Raw genomic sequence first — 15,327 nt, forward strand, 5'->3', positions numbered from 1 at the left:
GCTCAAAGCTGGAGTCTCCCTGCCGAGCTGCCAGCTGCCGGGCACTGAGAGCCCGGGCTCTCAGCTCCCCACACTCCCTTCATAAATGAGTGGAAGGGCTCCTGGTGAGGATGCGCGCCACCAGCAGAAGGAGGATAGCGTGGACATGAAAAAATGGAGTAATTACTGCAGTGTAATTGTGTAGTATAGACAAGGCCTCAGACGAGGATTGTTTAGAAACCCACCTATTTGGTGAGAGCTACTAAGGTGCTGTTACTGAGTTCCTTCCTACCAACCTGGCCCCAGTGACTCAAGTTGAAAACTGTCCATCCGTTGAGGAAGATTAATTAAAAATTCCCTTTCAGCTCCCAGGCCAAATAAATCTGTCTGTTTAGTTGTCATAGGAAATACTCTAACAGAGCAAATGTAGAGAGAAGTTGTATCATGTCACAACTATTGTTTAAAGCTGTATATTTTGGTACTAGTATATACATGCTGCAGTACCAATGTTCATACCTTTGCACCTTTGATGACATGGGGTGAAATTCCTACTGACTTCAATGGACCAGGATTTCACAATGGTTTAATTGATACATTTTAGGCCCCTTGCCCAAACAAGTAAATCTACAGTGTGTGTTCAGTATACCGGAGTACAGCAAAATGAATGCTGTGCATAAGCAGTGTGTTATATATGCTAAAATTAATGTCTTTTACATTTGTATTAATTTGAAGAGAAATAGGCCGTCACTGACTTCCAGGCACTCCTATCTGTAGTTTTAAGTAAACTTGCATGAAGCCTGGAATAACTAGGTTTAATGATACAATGTTCAATGTCAAACACGAGAACCATTTAACATGGATCTAAACTTTGCCAAAACATTTCTCAGGAATAAGCTCCAGCACTCTAGGCACTGCTGTATGGTATTTCAGCTAAGTGCTATTGAAATAAGCTCTTTGGTGGTTACCATTGCCAAATAAAATATTTACAAAACAGATTTTCCTTTAATCAAGAATTAAAATTTTGGACATTGGGCTTCCCAAACTGCTGGTGTCACAAGTGATGCTGCCACTTCGGAACAAAATGATTGTCAAGTATAGTTCATACGTGAGCTTTCAAACACTGTGCTCCGCAAAAGAAGCTGCACTTTTCTTTTTCATGGGACATAATAACTCGGTCCTTAGTGTATGCTACATCTATTCCACACAGAGGGCCAAGCCGTGACAGAGGCAGAAGACGTTATGCAACATTGTGTCTAATTTTCATGAAATTGTATTTGCATGCAGATCTGGGTGTTAACTAATGAACACACTTTGATCTTTGTAATGCTTATTATTTATAGTCAGTTTATTATTCCTCATGCTTCTGTTTCTGTTGCATCTAGAGTACAATATCAGGGCCTTCTTAAAGATAATTCAATAGCTACCAGCTTTCTCTTGGAGTGGAAGAATTCTCGTTCTCAAGGGTGCTAACATAACAATAAACTGGTTAGTGTTTGTGATCATGTCTCCTGCTAGTGGCTGGTCCAAGAAGCTCCTTTCTGGTCTGTTCTCATACTAACTGGCTGGGTCATTTCTATACTCCAGCTTGTAAGCACTTTGAGGTATTGTCTAGCTATCTTTCCTGAGGCACCTACAACATTTTTAGGCGTGGTACAAGTAACGCATATTGTATAAACTTCATATTAAAAATACAGGATAGTTTATAAAATATTAAGAAATGATTAATTTATGTTGTAGTAAATTGCCATAGCTTGTTATAACCATCTATAACACCTTGTACTGATGTGCTTATAGCTAATGCTAAGTTTTTGTCATGGATATTTTTAGTAAAAGTCACTGACAGGTCACAGGCAATAATGAAAAATTCATGGAAGCCTGTGACCTGTCCTTGACTTTTACTAAAAATACCCATGACAAAATGGGTAGCCTGGGCAGCTGGGGGAAGAGAGGGTTGGGAACTCCAAGGTCCCCCCGCTGGAGCTGGGAGCTGCCGGGGTCCCCCCTGCCGGGAGCTCCGGGGGTCTGTCTTGCTGCCCGCAGTGCATGGGAGCAGTGGGGGTCCCCCCTGCCACCGGGTCCCCCCTACCTCCCGGGAGGCAATAAGCAGTGGGAATTCCTTGCCGCTGGGTCCCCCCTGCCACTCGCAGCGGCGGGAAGTGGCGCAGGTCTCCCCTGCCACCCGCGGGGGCAGGGAGCGGCGTGAGTCCCCTCTGCGACCCGTGGTGGCCAGGAGCAGTGGGGGAGCTGCAGGGCTCCCCCCTGCCAGCCATGGTGGTCGGGAGCTGCGGGAGTACCCCACAGCTGGCAGGGGACCCTGCAGCTCCCAGCCAGCGCTGGCTGAAGTCACAGAGGTCTTTGGAAGTCACGGTGATCTCCCTGACTAAATCGCAGCCTTACTTATAGCCCTCTATGTCACATATTATTCATGCCTGTTACATGCTTATTACCTCTATTAATCATTCACTAATCCTTTATAAACTATTCATTAATATATCCTTAATATGAAGCGTGGCCTACAGAACAACAATGGTGCTCAGAGCTAAAGGAGTAATTCCTTTAGCTCAGATAATAGGGGCTGGTGCTGAAGGTTCCAGCTGCGATACCTGCTAGCCGCTCTGGTGTCCATGTGTCTGTGCCAATATTCCATCACGTTACTTCTTTTTAGATACTCCTGTCATCAGCTTCTGTGCATTGTTCTGCTTCTTTGAATTAGAGATAGGCTTGAGCTGCAAACTGCAGATGTGGAGCCAACTTTTACCCAAATTCAGGAGAGTCCAGATCTGGGGGGTTGGCTTGGGCTCATCTCAGCTGTGAAGTTTGCAGAAAAGCATCATCTACTGATCATGTGAATGAACTAAGGTTCCATGGCAGGTTGATGTCTCAGTCTCAGTGTTCAGATTGGCTTCAGTATTGAGAGCATGGAGTGAAGCCAGAGCACAAGTGAACAGCTTGTCACTCCCTTTTTGTCTTCCATTAAAAGAAGATATGTGTGTTAGCAATAAATCAAATGCTGAAATGATGCAAATTTGTATTGACAACCCCTGGAACTTGCAAGAAGTCGATTTTCCCACTCCTCAGTTATGCACCTGAAGGCTGGAGAGACCAAACAGAGGCAGAGGGAGTCTGAAGAAAACACTCCGGACACTTTGCAAACTGAAGACTCCTTTTCCCCCCTTGCTGCTGAAAAGATGAGCCTTCTGAAGGATAACTATAAGCACTGTCTCACCTTCAGCAGTGCAGTGTGTCATACTTGCTGATTTCCTGTGGGTCTAACTGTTGAACAGCTAGCAGTGGGAGGGATTCTTAGCTTATATTGGGACTAGCAGTGGGAGGGAGAATCAGTTGATATTTGGATGATGTCTATATTCAGGAGTCCAAATATTTAGATAACATTCATACACATACCCAGCCCCAAAATACAAATGGCTTCTGATAGACTCAGTATCCTTTCTCTGCCTTCCCCTAAGACTTAGGGCTGTCCCTGAAGAACACTTCTCTTTCTGATGTAAGGTTGTCTTCTTGGGGCAAGGGGGAAGCTGGGTAGCCTGCTCCAGCTCACTCCAGATACATAGGGGTGGTTAAGTTTGTACACTTTGATTTAGTGCTCCAGCTAGGGTGGAAGAATGGTCCAGTGGCTAAGGTGTTAGGTGGGGACTTTCGAGACCTTTGTTCAATTCCCTGTTCCACTACAGACTTGTGACCTTGCCCAAATCAATTAACTCTCTGTGCCTTATCTGTAAAATGGGGCTAAGAGCACTTTCCTACTACATAGAGTATTGGGAGGATAAGTATGCTAAAGATTGTGAGATATTTCAATTCTACAGCAATAGGAGCCCAGTATATCTACCTTAGAGTTCTATCTCCCCATCCAAAGTCCCTAAGCATATACTTAACTCTAAGTATAAGCTTAAGTACCAATTACTTTAATGGGACAAGCACATGCTTAAACTTAAGCAGTTGCTTAAGTACTGTTCTATATAAGAAAGGATTTAAGGGCTTAAGCCCTTAATTAGCAGGGAGCAAAGGAGCTTTGCAAAATCAAGGCTAAATGTAGGTATGGATTTTTGCGGAAAAGGAGGTAGGCACTTCCACCTCACCTCTTTTCTTCCGTAGGAGGACTGGGAAATATTTCTGACCTTTTAACACTTACATGCTCAGACATCCCACAGTGCACTGACTTTCTCTTCAAAAACAATGGAGCATAGAAGCAGATTACATTACAACACGGTGTAATCATTTGGCCAGGATTGATACCATAATATGACCAACAGTGGTACAGTTTTACCTACATTTTACTTAATATTGGTATCATTTGGATGCTTAAAACAAAAACAGTTACCCATAGCATATTATCCATGCAAGCTTGTACCCAAGTTATGAATTTATAGTGTTTTAATAGACTGCAAATTTCAATATTGGTTTCGTGTAGAATTTTCCAAACAAAATGGAAATAATTCTTGCAGAGCCATTTTCTTGCATATCAAAGAACCCCAATTTTCTATTTCTGTTAAAGCAGTAGCAGCTTGAGAGGAGAAAGTATAATGATGGCAACTTTCCAATATCCATGGAAATGATTTCTAAATGACGGTTTTTCGTTAGTTAACATTTATACTGAGGTAGCATCTAGAGGCCTCAACCAGATTGTTGCTTAAAACAGCTACAGTAAGTCATTTTCAAAACCAGGAATGCTGATTTATCTGCTCTGGCATCTTTAGTTATCTTTGAGCTGGAGGGAATGATGTGCAGCTCTGCTGTTAAATGGCATGTCACACATTTCCTGAGATTTGTGTATGGCAATTAAGGAAATGGAGTGGGGGGTGTTTTGGGGGAAGAGAGATGCTGGTGGGATGGTGGGTACTTATTGTCTTTTACATGAAGAAAACATATGTCTTTACAAGACATCTTGTTCATCCCTTTCCAAGATACACCTACACAGCATGCTCATGTGCAGCAATCATTTGCACAAGGCATTTTTGGGTGAATCATAAACCAAAGAGGTGGGTGGGAAGGTGGGTGCATGTGCATATTAAACTACATATGTATATCTCCTAATTCTTCTTGCTTACAGGAAAGTCAATGTGTTCATTTAGAAAGATGACCTGTGTTCACAGTGGGGATAAAAAAGCCCAGAGACCGTCTCTATACACATTCACTGTGTCCAATTGCTTGACCTCATTGAAAGTTTCATGCCATGCCTGTGGTCTGAACGTTCTGAATTCTTTGATCCAAACTGTTTCAAGCATTCCAGGCGTGTTGTTTCACTAGTCCAGACAGCATCCCTGTGCTTCAAAGCAGAGAATTTTATATGAATTATAGTTCTCTCCCTTATCACACCCACAACACTGGCACTTTTGCCATGCAAGCGTACTTGAAATTATTGTTGCTTCTTAATTATTTTTTGAAAACCTAGATAATGTTCATTTTTCTTAAAGGAATAACAAGGTTGAGAAAAAGAATACCAAATTCATATAGGGCCGTCACTTACAGAATGTAAAACATTCTCTTTATACAACTGAGTACAAAGCTATGAATCAACATGCTTTTAAAGTGCAGATGCAGGTAAAAGTTAAGATAAAGGTTATTACATTGAGTAATCTCAGCCCTCTGGTACTGAGTCCAATTATAGCTCTCAAGAGATTCTTGGGCAGCATATGTCCCATGGAAGGTCTACACATTTTCTTTTTGAAGAATCTGAAAGCTTTTAATCTGTGATTAGATATGGAACAGAAATATTAAAGGAGACTGATAAAGGAGAAAAATGGGTTATTGTCCCTTTCTGCTTCTGTGATGTATAAAGAAAAGCTGAAATCTCCCATATTCGTGCTTCCTTCTCCCACAATTTTTTTCCTGCTGCATTCTACCTTAGAAATTCAGGTCTCACTTACATTGGGTTTTCCCCTTTCAATACTCTTTGGATGACTAGAGTATTAATAGGGTTATGACATCATAGGTCCAAAGGAAGCAAAAACCAATTAATTGAGGGGGGGATATGTTTGGTTACTTTTGTTTTTGTTTATTCTTAAACACTCATGGATTTTTTGTTTGTTTGTTTGTTTTTGTTAATGCCAATAAAATTTTTGGAAGAAAATATCCCTTTGTTAAAAATCCAATGCCCTGCACCTTCAGTTATCAGAAAGCAGAGAGAGTTTGTAACCACTGCACTGGGGACACCACTGGACACATTCCTGATATATCTAACATAAAAACAAGCAGGATTTTTTGTTTGGCAGTTGGTGGTGAATTATTTGTTTGTTTATTTAAATTGCAAAAGAAACAAAACTTTCTGGTCAAATTGGAAAGAAGCTATTTATAATATATATATGCCTTTTCTCTGATGATCACCTGAGCTTGCTTGTTTGTTAAAGTGATCATGTCTTTAAATGTATTCAGAACTATGAGAAACTTAATGCCAGGAAAGCTTGCTTGTTAAGAGGAATTCTCATCCTTTGATCAATAATGAATAGTAAAAATGCAGTTATCCAGGCTGTGGTGGTCTAATAGTGGAGTCCCAATATAACATACATTCATGCTGTAGGCCTGGATTTAGAAATGGGTTCATCCTTTTTATTCTACAGAAACGTAAAAGCTGGATCTGCTGTAGAGCAGGCCTTGCTTCTGCTTTCAATGAATCTATCAGAGCTTTTAAAAAAAAATCATGTAAAGTAGCATCTGGCAGTAAGGGCTCAAGGAGACCAGTGGCAAACTCTTGTTGATTTCACTGGAAGCAAAAGTGAACCCCAAGGGCTTAATCCAAAGCCCACTGAAGCCAGCAGAAAGACTGCCACTGACTTCAGTGGGCTTTGGATCAGGTCCTCAATGACTAGAAATCGACAAAAATCTTTCTCCTTCTTCAAATTCCTCCCTAAACCCCAGTTACTATTTCAGAGATTCTTTCCTGCTCAAGGGAGAGAATCTGAGTGGTCCTGAGAGGTGCTGAGCATCCTTAACTCCCATTGACTCAAAGGGAATTGGATGGGACCATTTGAAGAACTGGGGCCCTGGGAATCGGCACATCATCTTGGCTGGGTAACCTGTAAATACTCAAACTGACTTCAGCAGGGCTCCATGCTGGTACAGCCATTTGCCTGCACGCTACACAACAATCGGTTTATTGAAGTCTTGTGGTATCTAAACTATTGTAGTGGCTTGATTCTGCTTACATTGAAGTCCCTGACTACGCTCCCTTTTCCTTAGAGGAGTGGAAGATCAGGTCCTAGTTTTTCCTCACATCTCCACTATAAACTTGGGCAGGCCAGTGTTCCTAGTCACAAAAACCAGTAGAAATGTTTTGTTTGTTTGCATTTTTAAAATTTAATTGTCTTTTTAACCAACAATTCAAAACCATTTTATCTTCCTCCTCTGAGGATTTCTTATCTAAATAAATTAGCTTTAGAGAGTTTAAGCACAGATGGATCATTAGATCATCCAATCTGACCTCCTGTAAATCACAGGCCATTCAGTTTCACCCAGTTATCACTGTATTGAGCCCAACCACTTGTGTTTGACTAAAGTGAACTTGTGTTTATCTAAAACATATATTCCAAATAGTTTGATAATGAAAGAGTATGTGCTTGTTCATTGTTACTTATTCCAAACAATTGCTGCTAAACTTCCCCATGGTATAGGAAGAAGGGTTTGGAGGAAGAGAAACCACAGAGAGGCTGCATTGCAAACTATAAATGTGAAGAGTCACACTGCTCCCTCCCCCCCGCCGCCGCCCCCGGTAAAGGCATTCTGCTTTGTATCTTAATTCCCCATTGAGCTCTTCCTTCCCAGATAGAGTATTATACCACTGGAGTTGAGATGTGAGTTCTCTGGAGACATGACTTTTCCTGCACTGTGAAAGAAAAGTTCCTTTGCAAAGTCCGCAGTGCAGGAGGGTGGAGAAAGGAGAGAATACTCCTCCCTCTCCCCTCAAAAAAAAAATGCTGGCAGATGGATGCCAGAATAATACTTGCATAGCATGTTGCAAGCCTTCCTCAAACTTCGTTGCAAGGCTCATTGGTCTCCTCGGCTCCATGCGTTTCCATAAAGGATTAAATGTTCTTTTTAATGTTCCCATTACCTTGTTTAACTTCCCAGTTTCAGCCTTTCCTTCCTACTGCCAAGTTAACAAGCACACACACTCATTCTCAATACAGAAACACCGGTTCCACGTTAACAATAAAGTCTCCAGTAAAAATACAGCTAGCACAGTGTAATAAAGAGTACGGCTCCAGGAAGATTTATTACTCTGAACAGCTGAAAGCTTACATCTTTGTAAATCAGATTTTTAATAATGAAACATGAGCAGCACCATAGCTTTTCCTGACCCCCTAGACATACCTGCATGAAAAGGCAAAGGACAACCTTGCAGAAGAATCTGTGAACTATGAAGATAAATGATAGAACCCTGTTCTTAAAGTCATTTTTATTGGTTGTGTCTTACAGCTGACTACAAGGAGAGCTTTAACACCATTGGGAATATTGAAGAAATTGCATACAATGCTGTGTCCTTTACTTGGGACGTCAATGACGAAGCCAAGGTGAGTTGTAGCACAGAGTGAATTTATTGTTATTATGCTATTTATAAATATCACCTTCCATCCCATACATCATTAACAAGCATACGAAAGACAGAAGTGAGCAAGTTCCACATCCTCAAAGCCAGCACAGTAAAAGCTTGGTCACTCACTGACTTATGGTGTGGTGGTGGAATCTGTACAAGGCCAGGTGATGTGTGAGAGTAGGAGCCCATCAGGAGGAGACTCCTGGAGGAATGTTTCAAATATAGCCAGGTCCCTGTCTACTAAAGTGAGGTTCAGTGCAAAAAAATGACTGTAAAAATGGTATAGTTTGGGTCCATATTTATTGACTTTCAATAATTTCCATATAAAATATGCTCAGTTTTACACATGATAAAAGGGTGGTTTTTTTCTAACTGCCAGATCTGCCAACCCAAGCTGGGATCTGAGACTCAAGCTGGGGTCTTCCCTTTTCATGCATCATCACCAGTAAGAAAGATTCTGCAAGCCAAATTATGCCCTCCGTGATCTGCGTGCCATTGTTTTCAGTGGCGTTGTAGATGGACATGAGTCTAGTATACCTCTTCTGTCTCATAAGTGGTGTCATCATAAGGCTTAATTAATCTTTGTTAAGCTCTTTACATTTCTGTGGAATCCATCATCCAAGGCTGTCAAAGTATTTTCATTATAATTCAGACACATTTAGGAACTTGGTACAGTACTACAGTTTAAGGGAAAGGATGAATGAGTGTCACAGGGGCTCTTCCCTGTAGTATACCCCTTGTGGTCTCTCATGGCTCTGCAGGTGCATTGCATTCAAAGCTCACTTGGGTTTGTCAATCAATTACCAAGACTATGATTCAAAACATGTACACCCTTGGTGGGGTCTGACTGGTTAAGTCTTTCTACAAAGTGTAACTCAGTTCATTAGGTGCCCCAGTTCACCCCCACTTTGGATCCACATGAGAGTTCTGATCAGAAGGCCTCCCCAGTCCCCTTCCTGAAGCTTGGGCTGTACTTCAAATAGTCACTGTTTCTTAGGCCAGGAGTCCCCAGCTCTCTTCCCTGGAGCTGGGTTGTAACTTAGGCCGGCTGTAGGGCCTTAGCCAGCTTCTCCTTCAGCTGGCTCCTTTTCCCTAATTAGACCTCAAGTTCAGAGGGTTCAGCAGGCAGCCTTCTCCTGCTGATGTCTGCCCTGCTATGAGGTAGGAGGCAGGCGGCTTTATGCCAGTTCCCTTCTCTCAACTCATCCCCAATTGGCTGGGTGAGAGGGGAGCTTTGCCCAGCCCACTCTGCAAGGTTCCTGGGCCCTTACAGAAACAGTAATGGATTTTTCTCCCAAACACTGCTTTTTCCTGGGACTGCTTCTTTTCCACCAGTACCTCTTATTTCCTGTCTTTGCATACATCAAAACCTCCCAAAATCTTAAAAGGGTCATGCCATATGATGCGAGAGTCTGGACGCCTAGGCCCCACTACCCTGTCATATACTGATACAACATGCAATCATATGGTCATGTAAAAGTGAGGAAAATAGCTTTAGAACCAGTGAAGGGGACCCAGCACTAGTGCAGGAATCTGACCGTCCATCAGGAGTAACTACGAATGAATGCAAGAAGGGCAAGTGATATTTTTTTCCTGAGTTTCCTGTTTCGAAGGAGGTGGATTTTGCTATTGAGAACAAAAGCTACTGCTACAGCTGGTGAACATTTTTCATTTACAACTCTTCTGTGGGGGGGTGGGAGGAGACAGGAAGGGAAACAAAAAATGGGCTTTTTTCTTGAACTGATCAGAAATGAATTTTTCCTAAATTTTGTTGGGTAGAAATATTCTAATTCTTTTTGTTTTTATTCTGTTTCAAAACTGAAAAACATTCAAAATTGTGGATTTTCGTGCAAAATGAAAAATCTGGTTCCTGCACAGCTCTCTTAGATGGGAGCATTCCAGCCTGCAGGAATAGATGTAAATTCTGACTAACATAATTTATTCATGGAGACACAGTTAATCAGAGATTGGATTGAGTGCGTATTCATGTAGAGATTATATGGCTACCTAAATCAGTGTGAGTTTATCTAAACTTTCACCTATTAATGCTTAGCTGGATTTCAACTGGCAATTTCTGGGCTTTTCCAATTTTGTATTGGCATGCAGGTCATTACTTTAAGCTGTGCGGATGCAATGATATGTGTGAGAAATGAAAAGCTGTAGGTAATGCTAAAAACAAGCTTGTATTCTCTAAGCTTTTATCAGCAAGCAAAATGTGCAGTGTAAAAAAGCTTTTTAGAGATCTAGAAATAATAATAAATATTGAACACTGTCAGTGCTCAATAGATTATGGGCCCAGCTTCATTTAAATACAAACCCCACTGTACTAATGTAGCACAAAGGGGCTGACAAACCCAGAAGGGACAGATACACTCACAGCCTAGGTCACCACTGCATCCTACCACAGCAGCATTCTACTCGGAGCAGGCTGCACTCAGAACTGAGCAGCAGCCTTAGCTCCCATTCTCCCCGCTGTTTGTGGACTGAACTGGGAACACTGAGTTTATTTTAAGAGAGATTTTTATATTTAATCCATTGTAGAAGAAAAAATACGGTCAACACATCTTTAAAACAAAGGTGCTGAAAAGCTCCCAAGTTCCTTCAGACCCTGGGCCTTGTTAAATGATATATTTGTACTTGGCCTAGTTGCCATGAAAAATTCCTGTAGGACTTCCAACCCAACCTGCTGTCACCTCATGCCCAGGAAAAGCAGGATGTCCAAGAAAATCCAAGGTGGGAAGGGAGAGCCGGAGCTACATGGACCCCTCATAGAGAGAGCTCCCTCTTGTTGGCACCCTTGTGTATATGGTAGTAGCATGATAACGGTAAGGACACTGGCCAGGGGAAGTTGGTGTCCAAAGTAAGTGGTGGGGCTGGCAATTAGATACCCCCCTGCCCTGCAAAAATATTTGACACCCCCTCACACGCCCCTCCAAAATCATTTCTGACCCCCCTCTCCCTGCAAATAAAGATTGACTAATCAACTTGGGGCTCTTCCTACAAGGGAGGCTGGAATCTGCCTCCTTCACCTCCTGCTCTCTCCATCGTGGAGAGAAGGGAAAAAAGAAAGGCAGCTGCCACAAGGTCTCTTTGTTTAATGAAAGAGAGGGGATTAAAGACCCAGGTATCATAAGCCGTACTTACAGGATGGGAGACTCTATACTGGGAAGCAGTGGCTCTGAAAAAGGGGTCGTGGTGAATAATCAGCTGAACGTGATCTCCCAGTATGATGTGGCCAAAAGGACTAACATGATCCTTTGGTGCATAAACAGGGGGATTGCAAGTAGGAGTAGAGAGGTTGTTTTACCTCTGTATTTGGCACTGGTGTGACTGCTGCTGGAACACTGTGTCCAGAACTGGTGCTCACAATTCAAGAAGGATGTTGATAAATTGGAGAGGGTTCAGAGAAGAGCTACAAGAATGATTAAAGGATAGAAAAGATGCTTTGTCGGAGCTCGATCTACTTAGATTAACAAAGAGGTTGAGGGGTGACTTGATTACTGTCCGTGAGTACCTACGCGGGGAACAAATATTTGATAATGGGCTTTTAAGCTAGCAGACAAAGGTATAACATGAGCCAATGGCTTGAAGTTGAAGCTAGACAAATTCAGACTGGAAATAAAGCATTCATTTTTAATAGTAAGAGTAATTAACAATTGGAACAATTTACCAAGGGTTGTGGCAGACTCTCCATCACTGACAACTTTTCCGTCAAGGGCCTTGGCTACACTCGGGACTTCCCAGCGCTGCCGTGGCAGCGCTGTGAAGCGCAAGTGTAGTCGCGCCACCAGCGCTGCGAGAGCTCTCTCGCAGTGCTGTATGTACTCCACCTCTCCGAGGGGAATAGCTTGCAGCGCTGCGAGCGAGCGTGCAGCGCTGCAGGCTCTGATTACACTGGCGCTTTACAGCACTGTACTCGCTGCGCTCGGGGGGGGGCGTTTACACACCTCTGAGCGCAGCAAGTTGCAGCGCTGTACAGCGCCAGTGTAGCTGAGGCCAAGGTATGCCCTAGGAATTATTTTGACGTGTGTTAAACAGGAGGTCAGATAAGATGATCATAATGCATCTGATGAAGTGGGTATTCACCCACGAAAGCTTATGCTCCAATACATCTGTTAGTCTTAAAGGTGCCACAGGACTCTCTGCTGCTTTTTACATGATCATAATGGTGCCCTCTGCCTTTGGAATCTATGAAATTTATTATTTTATTAAAACTCAGTATTTGAAAGCCAACCTCATGATTTCTGGGTGCCTGGCTCCTGATTTTTAGCTACTTGGCGTTGGCAATTCTGTAACCAGCCACAACTGATACTGCCAAACCATCCCCGGCCAGCACACAGGGGTTTTTAGAGTGGTAAGGGCTCTGCCATTCCATGTGAGATAGGAGCAGAATGGCCGAGGGAGCTTTCTCCCACTATGCCACTCCAGTCACTCCCTCTCCATAACGTTAAGAAGGCAACTCTCACTTAAATCACTGTGAATTTAAAATAATAGGAGCTAATGAGTCTTTTTAGGACCAAACGGTGCTGCCATGCTCTATGCATGAAGTTTAGGAAACCTGTTTCCTGCAGGAGTTGCTCGTTGAAATGCATGGTAGCCTGTGCTTATTCATTGACATGATCATCAAATATTTGACTCAAAGTGGACTTGAAATCTATGTGTATTGACAAGAATGAGATGGTTAGTGATAAATGTGGGGGATGCAGTTAGCAGATTATATGATAACATGATAGGTACAACTTGCTGCAAGTTACCACCGTACACTAAAACGTATTGGCTAGCGCACACACACTATGAGCTAGGGGTGTGATTCCCTTGCTTGTGTACACATGCTCGCTCTAGCTCTCAGCAAGCTAGCGTGAGTATAAACAGCAGTGCAGCTGCGGTACTGCTGGTAGCAGAAGCGCAGGCACAGCTGAGCCATGCCAAGTATAAACCAGCCTGAAACCAGTGGGTATGTACTCAGCCAGGCTCAGACATGCCCTATCTCCAAAGTTAGATCTTTCCTTTCTCCATCATTGCCTGCTCCACCTGGTGGGCAGCTGATTTAGGGCCAGATCCTCCCTCCCATATTCCAGCTGAGTGGAACAATTTGAGGAGAAAGATACTACTCAGCCTGAGTAAGGGCGTCAAGATCTGGGCATCAGCAAGGGAAGGCTGTCCAAAACTTTCACACAGACTATCAGTTCGGTCTGATGTAAAAGGAACAAACACACACACAAAGAATTCAAACAGAGACCTCTTTTATCTCCTCGGTTATAAGAGAATTACAGCTTCAATAAAGCCAGCTCATCTTGCTGTAATCCTTGATTTTCCCACTGTTCCTTAGGGCTTGTCTACACCCAGCCGCTAGTTCGGCGGCTGGGGATCGAAGTTCCGAGTTCGATTTATCGCGTCTGGTCTGGACGCGATAAATCGAACCAGGAAGTGATCCCCGTCGACTGCGGTACTCCAGCTATACGAGAGGAGTACCGCGGAGTCGACGGGGAGCCTGACCGCCGCGTGTGGACCGCGTCTGAACCGCGGTAAGTTCGAAGTAAGGTATGTCGAATTCAGCTACGTTATTCACGTAGCTGAATTTGCGTACCTTACTTCGACTTGGGGGGTAAGTGTAGACCAAGCCTTAGTGTAGGTTGGAAGAGGGAGAGGAATCATTCTCCATGAACCCGATATATAGCACACTGAATTCAGTGGGCATCTGTCCACCAACTTTAGTGGGCTTTGGATCCGGCTCCATGTCAGAAGAATCCTTTTCTTTTGCCAATTAAGATCCTTCAGGACTTGATCCTACTGCCACTGAAGTCAACAGCAACTGTCTTACTCGGATGAGTGAGAGCAGGAGTAGGTCCTCAGTCAGCACACACTTCCTCCTCCTTCTCGATGGGGACTTTTCTTACCTATTTAGGCTAAATCCATGGGATTTATTGGCTAAATCTGGGGCCCAGGGGAGTCAGAAGAAGAGATTTCCAGTCATGTTACGCCTCATCTCCAGCTTCCTCAGAAGAAAGACACTGTAGGTATTAAGGGAGTGTCACTAGAATGGGAAAAAAGGATTTTATCTGGCGAGTAACCCATCTCACTTTCATTCCCCCACTTGCTCTTTATGCACAGAATATCTATATTTAAGAGCAAGGTGATGAGCTGGTTTCTCACCTAGTTTAACATGAAGGCAGCCTTTAATGTTGGTAAAGGAAGATGGAAAACAAAAAACTAAGCATGGAGTGGCGGTGTGACTATAAAAAGCTAATATTTCTGCAGTGTCCGTTCTGCTGTATTATAGACAGGGCCGGCTCCAGGCACCAGCCGAGCAAGCTCATGCTTGGGGCGGCAGATTCTAAGGGGCGGCTTCCCTCCAATCCTTTTTTTTTTTTTTTGCTTCGCCGCTCCGGCCGCCCCGCAGGTTTTTTTTCTTTTTGGTTCGCTGCTCCGGCGGCCCTGTAGGGGGCGGCGGCATGAAGGAGGGGAGTGCCCTGCTGGGAGCGGGCTGCGCGCCCCATCTGCCCCAGCCGGTGCCAGGTCTGCAGCAAGCCCAGCAGGGCAGCCCGCGTCCTTCCCTGCCCGCCGACCGGAGCAGCGCGGAGCCCTTCCGGCAGGCGGCGCTGCGGGAGGGGCCGCGTGGCGAGCGCCCCGCTGAAGGAAGCCCTGGCCACCCCCCTTCTCTCTCTCTCCCCCCGTTCCCTTCCCCTCCCCCCCACTAGCCGGGGTGCGCACTTCGCTGCCCGGGGCACGTCTGCAGCGCAGGGAGTCCCCCTGCACCCTGGCTCCGGCCGCCCCGCACGTTTTTTTTTTTTTTTTTTTTT

At 43.9% G+C, this 15,327-nt stretch overlaps 1 protein-coding gene across 1 annotated transcript in view; it reads left to right on the forward strand.

Moving 5' to 3' along the window:
* GRHL2 (grainyhead like transcription factor 2) overlaps positions 1–15,327 on the forward strand; it is a 112,547-nt gene that overhangs the window by 50,460 nt on the left and 46,760 nt on the right. Inside the window, exon 9 of the mRNA XM_026659869.1 lies at positions 8,410–8,504. Within this exon, the coding sequence (XP_026515654.1) occupies positions 8,410–8,504 (95 nt within the window). The remainder of the gene's footprint in view (positions 1–8,409; positions 8,505–15,327) is intronic.

This window comes from Terrapene carolina, unplaced genomic scaffold (genome assembly GCF_002925995.2).
Source record: "Terrapene carolina triunguis isolate 2854851 unplaced genomic scaffold, T_m_triunguis-2.0 Scaffold58, whole genome shotgun sequence".
NCBI lineage: Eukaryota > Metazoa > Chordata > Testudines > Emydidae > Terrapene > Terrapene triunguis.